The 12,460-nt window shown below is 33.7% G+C and overlaps 1 protein-coding gene across 1 annotated transcript in view; it reads right to left on the reverse strand.

The window, feature by feature from the left end:
* SLC6A15 (solute carrier family 6 member 15) overlaps positions 1-12,460 on the reverse strand; it is a 33,046-nt gene that overhangs the window by 7,774 nt on the left and 12,812 nt on the right. Inside the window, exons 3-6 of the mRNA XM_031589646.2 lie at positions 6,676-6,833; positions 6,023-6,149; positions 3,849-4,030; positions 2,182-2,292 (exon numbers count right to left, since the gene is read on the reverse strand). Of these exons, the coding sequence (XP_031445506.1) occupies positions 2,182-2,292; positions 3,849-4,030; positions 6,023-6,149; positions 6,676-6,833 (578 nt within the window). The remainder of the gene's footprint in view (positions 1-2,181; positions 2,293-3,848; positions 4,031-6,022; positions 6,150-6,675; positions 6,834-12,460) is intronic.

The following is a 12,460-nucleotide window of genomic DNA, read 5'->3' on the forward strand; positions in this document are numbered from 1 at the left end:
AGCCTACTGTACCCCACTATAAATATATTTTCATGATGATAAAGCTGAATGTAACACTTTAAATTGTGTGCACTTACAGACCAGAATTTCCATTTAATTTATACAATATAAATCTTAAAGAGAAATATTCTATACAGTAGGATAAGATACTACTGAAGTTATGTGATAGCTGAAAACATCTGTCATTTATAATTCGTAGTACTCACTCACTTTATTTTTACAGTACTTGTACAGACAGGCATTAGAATTAAGATTTCTTTTGGGAAGACAAACCCAATTATAAATGCATTAAGTACATTGATTTTTTTTTTTTTTTTAATTTTAAAAAGCAACAAATTGAGTATGAAATACACATATCTATATGGAGTTCTATTACATGCAAATATGTAAAACAAAATGTAGCATGTAAAACAAACACTTGGTCACTGGAATTTATATAGTGCACAAGAAGAATCTCCATTATGACAAGTTCAAAGCATCCAGCTGAAGTTAAATGAGTGAAGTACTTTAGCAAAAACTAATCTTTGTATCTCAGTTTACATGTTAACTCCATAAATATTGCTCTTCAGATGATCACACTTCAGTAAACATCTTTGTTTAAAGTTATTAGTCACTGTGTATCTATTTAAGATCCTTCTCAATTTTGAATCATAAAAAAGAAGTGCATACTTCAATATTTCATCTTCTTGAATTGAACCAGTGTCTCTGTCCACTTAACAATGACAAACCTTACTTCTTCAAATATTATTTTTTTTTCTAAAACTAAAACCTTAATAAAAACAGTAAGACTGAAAGGCTGATGCAAGCAACAGAAGACTATCTTATTCTGAGAAAAAAAAAGTCTGTAATTGTTATATATAGATAATAACACCTTCTTCAGTCTTCAAAGTACACACCCAAAAATAAAATACACTTGAAAAAAAAGAGTTTTATTACACTAAATTCGTTCCTGTCAAATATATATATTTTTAAATAATTTCAATGCTCAAGTAGCTACTGTAACCACTTCAACCTGCTTGTATCAGAGTCATGCTAGAGACAGTCCACTAGAGGGTGCTACGGGACTAGTCTTCATTTTACAAAATCTAACTGGTTTACTTGATAAAATGCTTCTCCGTTTTCACAGACTACATGGAAACAACAAAATGTTGGGGAGTCTGAAGACGTAGGTCGTTTCCTGGGAACCTACAATCCAAGTTAGTGTTGAAATACAGAAACATTCTGAGATTTTTATAAAAATTACTTCTGAAGGTTTATATCTACATATTCTCCATCTGACTTGACGTGATTCCTAATCTCAGATTTAAACCATAACTTATATTTTGATAATAACAATGATAAATTGGCAGATTAAGTCTTCAAAGATTGTTTATCTGAACATTTGAAAAAAATTATATAATTAAATGATAAAGTTAACTATAGAGTGAGGATCAACTGCAGCTTTTGTTGCATGAAAGATGAAATAATAAAGGGTGCAGGGTGGATATTAAAGAGGAGTTTCAGTATTGATTCCTTCTCAGGATGCACTGGTACTTTTCTAGTTAAAGAATACTGACACTGAGAAACCAGATTAAACTTCAAGAGGTCTGTATTCCATCTCTGCTATAGATTTCTTCTTAGTCAATAAGCATTACTTTCCTCTGTTCCTCAGATTTCCCCAAATTTGCCTAAACATCCTGCAAGCTCCTGCAGAACCACAACTCTGTAAAGCAAGTCAAGTTTATTTCTAAAAGAAATAGATCCTTTCAAAAATGACAAATTAATTATTTAAATCTATGACAGTAGTCAACACTGTGACACTCCAGAAGAAGCATTTAAATCCTAGAGAATCACAAGATTAAAAATGCACAACTCATTACTCGACTCATCAAGTTTTCTAAATGTTCTCATTCCTATAAACAACACTTTCAGTTGCTTTGTAAAAGCACCTAACTCAGGAAACTTATCATGTAAGGGAAGTAACTTCACACATACATTTAGAACACTTGGAACCTTATGGACTTTAAGGCTTGGTACTTTGGCACTGAGGTCAACAGCAGTTTTGCTATTGAAGCAAACAGGAAAACTATCCATCTTCTATGAAAGCAATATGCTTATCTGAGAGCACTCACAAATAGTCAAATTGCCCCTTAATCTTTAAATATACTGAAAAAAAAAAAAAAAATTACATTATGAACATACCTTAGGTGTGAACATATGACGAATTCCATCCAATGATCCATTAAGGAGCAGTCCTCTGACCAGAAAGCACAAGAGCACCACATAAGGAAAAAGGGAACTAAAGTACATGATCTAAAAAACATTAGAAAGAAATTTAACATGACATCAGTTGACATTATTTTCAAATTTCAAACTCATTATCTTTTGTACATATGGCTGAATTAAGAACTATTTGTTCACAAAGAAATATACAAAACATGCTCCCTGCAGAACAAAGCAAAATCACAAGACTGTACTCAAAAAAAAATCCATACTGTTTTAATAACACTACAGTTGCTAATCCTTTAACTAACTGATAACAAACTGTAAGTCTTCTATGGAAACTGAGAGAAGTCAAGGAAGAAGATGAGGAGAAGGACAGAAACAGATGCACTTTAACTCAAGTACATGATATGATAAAGATGAAGTATGAACAGAAAGTCTTTCTGAGTTCAGAAGGAGAGAAGAAGCAGTCTGAAAAGTATTCAACACATGGAGTCAAACCAGTAAGGAACGCTTACTGCAAAAAAAAAAAAAAAAAGAAAGAAAAACTGGGGATATTCTCTGATCTACAGAATCATTCAAGATCTCATTAGTTTGTCCCATAAAAGCAAGAAACCAATATTGCTTTGACTATTGGATGACAAAATGTCACAGGGCCTTGAGAATCCAAAAGTGTAATGCTGCACAGTTTCTAACAGATTAAGCTTTTTTTTTTTTTTTTTTTTTACTGTTTAATGTGAAGATCAACAATTCTGGGCTTCTGTATCATCAAATAGAACATATTTATGGCACAATGATTGACTCATTATCTAACAGCCGGAGGAAATAAAAAATTAGTACTCAAATATGATCTTTTACTCTCCATGACTGAAAAGCAAATTTATTCTCTGCTTTAAAGTTTAGTAAAACAATTCTATTGCTAAACTTGCAAGTCATTTCTGTAACTGAAATATATTAAAGTACACTGAAGAGATCAAAGACAGTTCCTGCTCAGCAAAAAAATTCCTAATAGCAAATAATTAATAGGTGACAGGAATTAACAATAGATCTCATCTAAGGAACAGATCTCAGCAAACCATTCACTGGCCAGTCTATCTGGCTGGATGGGAAAGAAGTCAGAGTGATGTACCCAGATCCAAAGGGATGTTCAGTCATTAATCAAAGAAACAACCCAGAATCCTGACTGTGATAATGACAGAAGCATAGATAATGATGACAGTAGAAATAAAAAGCAAATGCAAGGAATTTTGAGGGCCTAGGTAAACTGCAATCATGCTAAGCATTACAGATATACTCAGAAACTTAATTCCCTAGACATTCAGAAGCACACAAGCTCACACTGCATTAACAGTTCAACAAGGCCAAATTGCAGTTATTTGCAACAGTTATGTTGATGAGAACCAAAATTATTTTTCTTCAGATCTCAATCCCCACTAAATTACAGTTCCCAAGGAAATTACTACGGTTTTAATGCTTAACTACTAAGAGAGTAGGGATTGTACAAACAGTGGGGTGAGTCACAGCTTCCAGCCTACTCCTACATATTTAATGAAAGAACAGAGGGCGTGGTGAACAAAAATGTAGTGAAATAACTCTTAAATGCTTCAAAGTAAAACACTTGCCATTTAGGTAAACAGCATACTCACTTTGCCAGAAGACTGAATGCCTTTGATCATGGCTAGGCATACCATGACCCAGGCAGCGAGCAGGCAGATAGTCATCTTCCAATTTAAACCCCCACTCTCTGACAGAGAGCTGGAAATATTCAGTGCTTCTCTGTACCAGTAATAGGTCGTCGCAGAACTCTTTTCACACTCTGGCTCCACAACTGTCGAGACATGTTAGCAAGTAAAGATTGGTTTAGGACAGAAGTATTTTCCCAACACTTCACTGTAAAGTTATATCAATTTCCAATACTTTCAATCGTGCCTTCGATGCTGACGGAGAAACTGAATTCACAGAGTAAAAGAAAATGGAACTGCTAGCAATTGAAAGTTCTGAATATAACTTTTTAAAACACTCTTTTGGTATTACACATTCCTCTGCATATCATTAATATAAGACCTAGGCAGAAATAATTTTTTAGTTAAGTAGATAAAGATTTTCATTTCCTTTTTAACCCATAAGATTAGAATTTCTATATATAAAACTTTGAGTTACTCTCTGTGAAAATTCTCCCTCTGAATTTGAAAGCTGAATTCTAATAATTTTGAAAAAAATATGAAGATCATTACCAATTGTGTCTGCTTGGACATGGAAATCAATCAACAGAAACTTAATTACAAATGTTAATAACACAGCAATATTAAAGTGATGAGAAAACAAAAAAGAAAGGCTCCTTCACACCTGTGTTCTTAGGAAAGGTGCTACACATTCCAACAGTTATTTTTTTTTACTAAACTATAATTCTGCCTTATTTATATTATTGAACAGTTTAAGAAATTTTGTGCATCTAGGTATATAATACGATGAAACAGAAATAATTTTTGAAAAAAAAATTACTTGACTTTTTTTACTTTTTTTTTTTTTTTTTACAATCAATCATATTTTTAAGGTAGGTCCTGAGTGAAGGTGATTAAACAAAACAAGGGAAAAATACAGCAGGCATCAGATCTTCACCAAAATAACCTGTCAAAGGGGTCAGGATGATATCAAAAATAATACTTTTCTGTGTTTTAGCTTAGTTTAAATGACCTCTCCTGAAGTTAGGCTGAAAAACTTTGTCTTACCATTTGGGCAGGATAAGAACACGTAAACAGACAAAAATTGTGGTTCAACCGTGGTCTTGTGGTCCAATTCTTGTGGAATACAGGTGATTTTAATGAGTGCCAACATTCACAAATACTGATTATTTATTTCAAACAATTGAAGCAAGCAACTCTCGCAAAGATTATTTAAAAACATCGTACAGCTTTTCAAATATCCGTAGTTATGGTATTCATTAAAGGAGGGGGAGAGGAATACAAAAGATAATAAATGAAAATTTAAGAACTGATTTAAAAATCAATGAAAATAAATATTTCATATTTCAATAGCAAGACAAATGTGTGCAATTATCATAACGGAAATCAAATAGGAAACTTTTCATGCTTTTGCATAATACTTCCATATAAGACATACTACAACAACAACAACAAAGACCAATGATCTAATTCTTATTGGTCTACAAAGCAAAAAGTGCTTTAACCATATAAATTTCACTGATGTTTACAGTTTTCCATTTTCTGCTTTATTAGTAGTGCAATCCCTGTTACTTTATCGCCAGGATGTATGCCATACTAAAAGAAATGGAAAACTCTTCTACCTTTGTTTTTCACCATGAAAAGAAATATCAGAATCAGAAAGAAGTTATGAGAAATTATATTTTACAGTTTTTTTCTTTTTGAAAACCTTTGCAGTTGTCTTAGATTAGCTGTTGTATTTTTTCTTATTAAAATGCAATATCAGCTTTGTGTATAACGCTTTTTCCCACAATATCTGTTTAAAGCACATTTTTTTCTCTTTTTAATTTGAAAATCTCAAACTTGATGTGACTGACAAAATGACGAGAGAGAATTAAGAACGAAACTCTGTTCAGCATTTCAGAAAAAAAAAAAAAAAAAAGAACTGAGACAATAAAGAGAAAATCTCTTTTCAGTTCTCTTCAGTTATGTCAACAATAACCAGCAATTAAAAAAAGAGATAGTTTTAAAAGCAGACTTTTAATTCATATTTTTTTCCCAATGAGCCTTGATGAAAATCCAGTGAAATTCAGCAGAAAGACTTTGTTTTACTTAGTGTGTGGACTTGTGTTTGTATGATGAAACGTTAACAGACTTACATGTATGGGATGCATTTTTAACTAGAGGACACTGGTCCCATGGCAATGGATGCTGAAAAGACTGGGAAAAGTAAAACAGACTCCATCCAATAATGACATTGTAGTACAGGGCCACAAAGAAGCATACCTATTAAAAAGACAAACAAAACAAAACAAAACAAAACAAAACAGAGAAAGTAAGACTTATGAACTACATTTTTTAATTCAAAAATTAAAAAAACACCCACTGACATTACGCCTTTGTAGATTTCTAAAGGTTGGACATGCAACTTAATTTTCACTAAAATAAGTCAGAATAAGAACTGAATAGGTTGTTCTATTAAGCCTTGTTTAATGATGACTTTTTCACTTTCGTTTTTCTCTGTATTTATCATATGACATCTATATTTTCACAGGCCTGTTTTTCCCCCCAGAAGCCTAATCTGTTCCCAAGTTCCTAATCTCCAAGGAATCATAAAATACAAGTTAACTGGTTTTACAAATACAACCATATAAACATTTTTATTGTACTAATTTAAAAACTTCCTAAGCAGTGTAAATTGACCTTATAGCCTAGCTACAGGTCAGTGCCTTTTCCTTGTAGGAAAACAGAAAGTCTAAATCACACAAATTGGAAGTGAATTAAGGTTAAAATAAAATAACAAAAAACTTACTACACAGCTTGCAAACCCAATTCCTCCAAGTTTAGGGCTGATATAATTCCATACACCGATACTCCCTCGGCGAATTCTCTGCCCCACAGAAAGCTCCAAGAAAAAGAGCGGAATCCCTATGATCAGTAGCAAGATTAAGTATGGCACAAGATAGGCACCTACAGAAGGAACAAAGTAGAAATCTGAGTGAGTGAAGAAAGTCACATCTGACATAACTCATATGAGTCCACCTAATACCTTGAAGTTTGCATTATTCATTGCAAAGCTTTTTCTATTGCATATAAAGAGTGATTTTACTTAAATGTTGGCCATAAATCTTGTAAGATCAGAAAAGCCCTGAGATAGCATATTCCTAAAGCACTGAAATGTTTTGAGGCAAACTTTACTAAAAGTGAGTCATTACCTAATCTAGTTGGTTATTCAAGTCATTACTTTTGCTTGTGTAAAAATTTGGGCATATGAACAAACTTCTTTTGTACAATCATCATTTCCTAAAAAAAACTCTGAATTTGGACTTGTAACAGAGCAGCAAGCCTCAATTTATAAATGAAATACAGAGCATGCCGCGCTATTACAACATTGAATTTCATCCAATCTTCAGCGCAGTTTCAAAATACTTTTTTTTTTTTTTTTTTTTTTCCCCACATACACTTCAGATGCTTGGAAAGGGCAGAACAGTGATTCTATTCAGCTGAGCAAACAACAACCTTGCCCCATTTCTACCAGACTCTAGGAGAGACATGAGGTAGAAGTGAGATGGAGTTATCAGAGAACCAGACAGCCCACCTGAACTACTCACAAGCTCCTGCTAAAGACTTCTGAGAATGCAACTGTTACTTTATCTTTTATAGGTTGTAAAACATTTCCTCTTTTCAAGGTTGTATTCCCAGGAGGTGGTCACATACAATTCTAACTTCAGGGTGTATCTCCATCTATTTCCATCAGCAAAACTACTTGCAAGCAAAATTCACATGTTAAGTGCACTGACAGTTTAGTGCCAAATTTCACCTTTGCTGACATATAGGACTACAGCTAAAACAAAATCGAGGTAACAGCAATTAGAAAGACAGTACCTAATTTTCAAATGTGTGACTCTTACGTTGCAATATAGAGTACTGTGCTGAACACCCAAACTAAGTCTTTTAATTGCAACACTGTATGGCTAAAGAAATTCACCTGAGATTTTCTTTGTCAAAGCAGGCTACAAAGCAACAGATCAAAGATGGAGCTAGTAAAGTGTCTAATCAGTCTAATCACTTATGTGATGAGAGGGAAGCTGAGCACAGTTCAAAAGTCAATTTTGGATTTATCCTCAGCTGTAGCTAAGCAGTTTCCATACCCAGTGACAACTTTCTAGGGCTTTTTCAAGAGTCTATCAAAACACATTATAATTTACATATCCTTAGTAGTGGCTTATCTCAGGGAATAGGCTTTATTTTAGAAAAGTTAAACTTTCATAAGCAGTACAGGAGGCATCAGATTTCATGGTACCACCTATTCCTATTTAGGTCTATTTCCTATTTTACTATTCATGAAACACACACAAAGAGGACATCAGAACATCATCATCACCTTTGGTTATAAAGAATTTATGAAGATCCTAAGAATAGAGTAACTGAAGTCTTGATTCTAAGAAAAATAAGAAAAAAATACAGAGGAAAAAAAAATAAAAAATAAAAAGACAACTACTGATGGACCAGACAAAGAACCTATTGAACTTATTTACTCTACAGTCTGTAGGCCACTGTTAGCAATGAAACAGCTTTTTGAGTTTTATTTTCATGACAATATGATAATGCAATGAAAGCACTAGAGCAGCATTTGATCAAAAACTATACCAGGTCCTGAATAAACTACTAGTTTAGAGAATGCAATGCTACCTCAGAGACAAATATCATGGTATAACTACCTATTTCATATACTGTCTGCTTAAGCATGTGATAGAAATATTCTTTGTCCTGCAGAAGCAGCTACATTTCCAATTTGTACTCTAGCATCTCTTGTGGTTTGCCTTGTATATGCACATAATGTTACAAACGCAAAGGACTTACTTCCTACTGCAAAAAAAATAATAATTAAAAACAAACAAACAAACAAAAAAAAAAGGATAGAAGGAAATAGATCTGATGAAAACTGAGAAATAGAGTAACAACAACATTCCAAAATGAGGTGCCTATCAAAGAATGTACAAGACATATAATAGTATTAAGTACTCATTTTATCACCATCATTCTCCCAAAATTTCTGTGAGACAGGACTACACTGATAATTCACATTGTAAACAAGACATGGGAGCTTCAGCTTCACGAGCTTTAAAAACGTGGTTGTACAATTCATTGAAACCAATTGTACACAGTTTTTGTTTTTTTTTTAATACTGTAACACTGCTGCAAATTATACCTAATGCCTTAATTAGGTAGGTAGTGCATGGCTAGGCAGAGAAAAGCCTAAACATCTCAAAAAAATTGGGGCCTAAGTGACTTACCCTGTATCCCTCTGGATGACTGCACTAGAGCAGGAACTGAACCCAGCTCTTCTGTGTCCCAGTCCACAACCTTAATCACAAGGCTGCAAAGTTAAGCACATGTTTAAAGACTGGGCTGATGTGGGTGCTTTATGGTGCAGTATCAATGTAAGTAGCAAGATTTATCAGTCAGATTCAACTAAATGAGTTAAATGAATGTGGTGCTAAATCCACATTACATTATATGTTACACAACCCTGTAATTCAATAGGGATGGCCAGCGGATATCCTCTCTTTACTTCAGGGCTTGTGCACAGGACCTGAAACATTGGTACTCTTATCAGTCAAACCTGCTGAGGTCCCTTCTGATCATCCCCGTAAGGACATAATGGTCAACGGTGCACACCTGGGTTTAAATACAATGAGGTTTAGATACACCATTGTATAACCTAGTTGTATCAAAGCCACAAAATGCTTCTCTGTCCTACAGCTCACAAACTCCACAGTATCTCAGTATAAGTATTTTGTTGGATCCTTCCCTTGAAGCAAGACATACTTCAATAATCTGTAAGACATCTTCACTTCATCATAAAACAGATTCACTATGGAAACAGTTCAGCACGTCTTTTATTTGCCAGTCCATGAAAGCACGTGTACTTGGAATAGCAATATTGAATAAGGATCATTTTTATTTGAATTAGAACAATGAACTGTGCATGCCAGCCTTGAACAGCATAGTAAAATTAGTTACGTTCATATTGTCTGACACATCTGCCAACTGAACAATTTTTTGGTGGCTACAGTTTTGTGGTTCAGTATCCCCAGGTCTTCTTTCTATAGTTTAAAAGCCTCTCAACTCTAGAATCACTTTGTTTGCATATTTTGGTCTTAAACATTGGCTTTTCTATTAAAAAACCCACTACTGTACATTTTTCATCTCAACTTCATAAGGAAAAAATACATATATTCAAAATATATCACATCCTTTTTCATTAGAATAGCAAAAATAAAAATGATTTCTTGATTTTCGGACCTACTGAATATTAATATTGTGCACAACACAGATTTCATCTCAATTTTTTTTATTTAGCCAAGTACCATAATCAGATATCCAATAATTTCTCTTTATACAATAATATGTACTAAGCTTAGCAACATTATTGATAGAAATGGAATGTTACCATTGTTTTTTATTTCAGTTTTTATAAATGTCCAGAAAAAAAAAAAAAATTAAGAAAGAAAGAAAGGAAGAGAGAAAGAAGGAAAAGAAAAAGGCATGGGTTTTAGTGATTAAGTGTTAGAAAACAGTTTCGGAAACAATATAACATAACTATTATCACCCGGATAGAACTTTTCTTCTCCTTGAAATAACTTGAAAAATCTAAAACTTTTAAAGATTTGTTTCAGTTGCTGCTGTGGTAGTTTTTCATTTACTGTTTAATTTCTGTTCATTGCAGGGGAGTAAAAGTAGATGACCTCCAAAGATTCCTTCCAACTCTAAGGATTGTATGATTCTATGATTCCATGATTCAGTTCTTACTCAAAGGTGAGTTTTACCACTACCTTGACAAGACATCAGTGTTCTTGTAACTTACAGCATACTTACTAATAGAAAGCTTGCAAGAAGATCTTACCCATATGAATATAACTTATTTTGAATATCAAACGTTAAAATCTTCAAATTTATTAGAAGTGAACAACAAAACATCAAAGGTTTACAGTCCACTGAACTACTTAAATGAATTTATTCACCATTACAGAATACAAACTGTTTTTATCAATAAACTCTAATAATAACGGTTACATTTACATTTTATCAGTAAGTTTACAGCCTATCTTACTGATTGGATGGTGTTCCTATCAGTAGTCTTACACAGATTTATTATGTGTGCCTATTTACAAAACTGTGTTTAAATCCCCTTAGCCAATCAGCCCTAATGAAGAATTAAACTTGCAAATTAAAAATCAGACATTTTCAGTGCATGAGTAAGATAAAACTAAATTTCATGAGCTTGACACTACAGTGTAAATTAAGAATTCACAAACTATTGATTACACATTATTGATAAAGAGCTAAGTAACATAGCTGCTGAGTATATTATCTGTCTTGGAAATACAAGAGAGTACTTGCTTTGTTCCCATTCTTCTAAAATTTGACAATGAGACTAAATTATCCAGTCACTGCTGAGTCTTTAAAGTTTACATGTTATTTCCTCAGTAGTTCTCAGGACGAGTTGCTTTGTTTTTCATAAGATCACAGAATAAAACTGTTCCTGCTGATATTTCAGTATAAAATCCAGACTCCTTAACTATGAAACCTCCTGATATGATTTCACTCACATCACTCTTTTCAAAATGTGCTGGTAATTAATCTGTTATAGATTTTCTCATGCTAGTCACATCTTTTATCTGTTTATCTTCTGTTTACTTGTTTTTGTTGCATATGAAGCAAAGGTGTGTGAATGAATTCTGCCATACGAAAAAAATGACACCCACTGACTCTCTTTGATGCTTGCTGAGAGTTTAGAGAGACCAAATAGTGGATGTGAGCACAGTGGTGTGTGGGTGGAGTGTTTCAGCTGTAGTGACAGGGATGTGAAAAACAAACCATGTTCTGGATCACCATACAGATTTTTAAGAGCATGGCATGCAGGCTCTTGTTCATCACTGGTAAAAATGCATCTCCAAGGGTGGTGACTATGTTGAAAAACAGTGTTTAATAGCTGAGAATTTGCTCTAACAAGTAGTGTTATTGTGTTCTTCGTCTCTGTTGTGGCTCCCATGGAAATAATTAGAAGGCATTATCTTTGAATAAATACGAAGACCAGAGTCACTTGTCCACAACAGGGCTCAAAAGATAGCATGACTTCACAGGCAGGAAAGAATCATCCTGGTTTTGAGATAAGTCAAAGTATTAAAACCTCATCAACTAAGGAATAAAGGGCACAAGCAGAGAGCAAAATATGAATTAAAAAAAAAAAAAAAGTTAGTGTGCTAATGATCTGGGTTAAGGTCTTCCAGATTCTCTCTTCCAGTTTATTCTAAACAATTTGCTCTTCTCTGAGCATCCCGAACTTCAGAAACTCCTTTCTCACTCAAACAGTCCAGATGTTGTGATTAGGACATATTCTCAGAGAAATGGATTGAACAGCTTCAGGTTCCAACTGAATCAATCCACAGAATCTGATAGATACCAAAAACAAGGAAAGAAGGCAGCAGGACTGAGGCCAGGTACAAGGGCAAACTGAGTGGAGTATGAGAGAGAACCGTCCTGTGTGGTGGTATCAGCTGTTACATCAGCTCTCCTATCTTATGTAACTT

Source organism: Phasianus colchicus, chromosome 1 (assembly GCF_987193195.1).
Source record: "Phasianus colchicus chromosome 1, bPhaCol1.hap1.1, whole genome shotgun sequence".
Lineage (NCBI taxonomy): Eukaryota > Metazoa > Chordata > Aves > Galliformes > Phasianidae > Phasianus > Phasianus colchicus.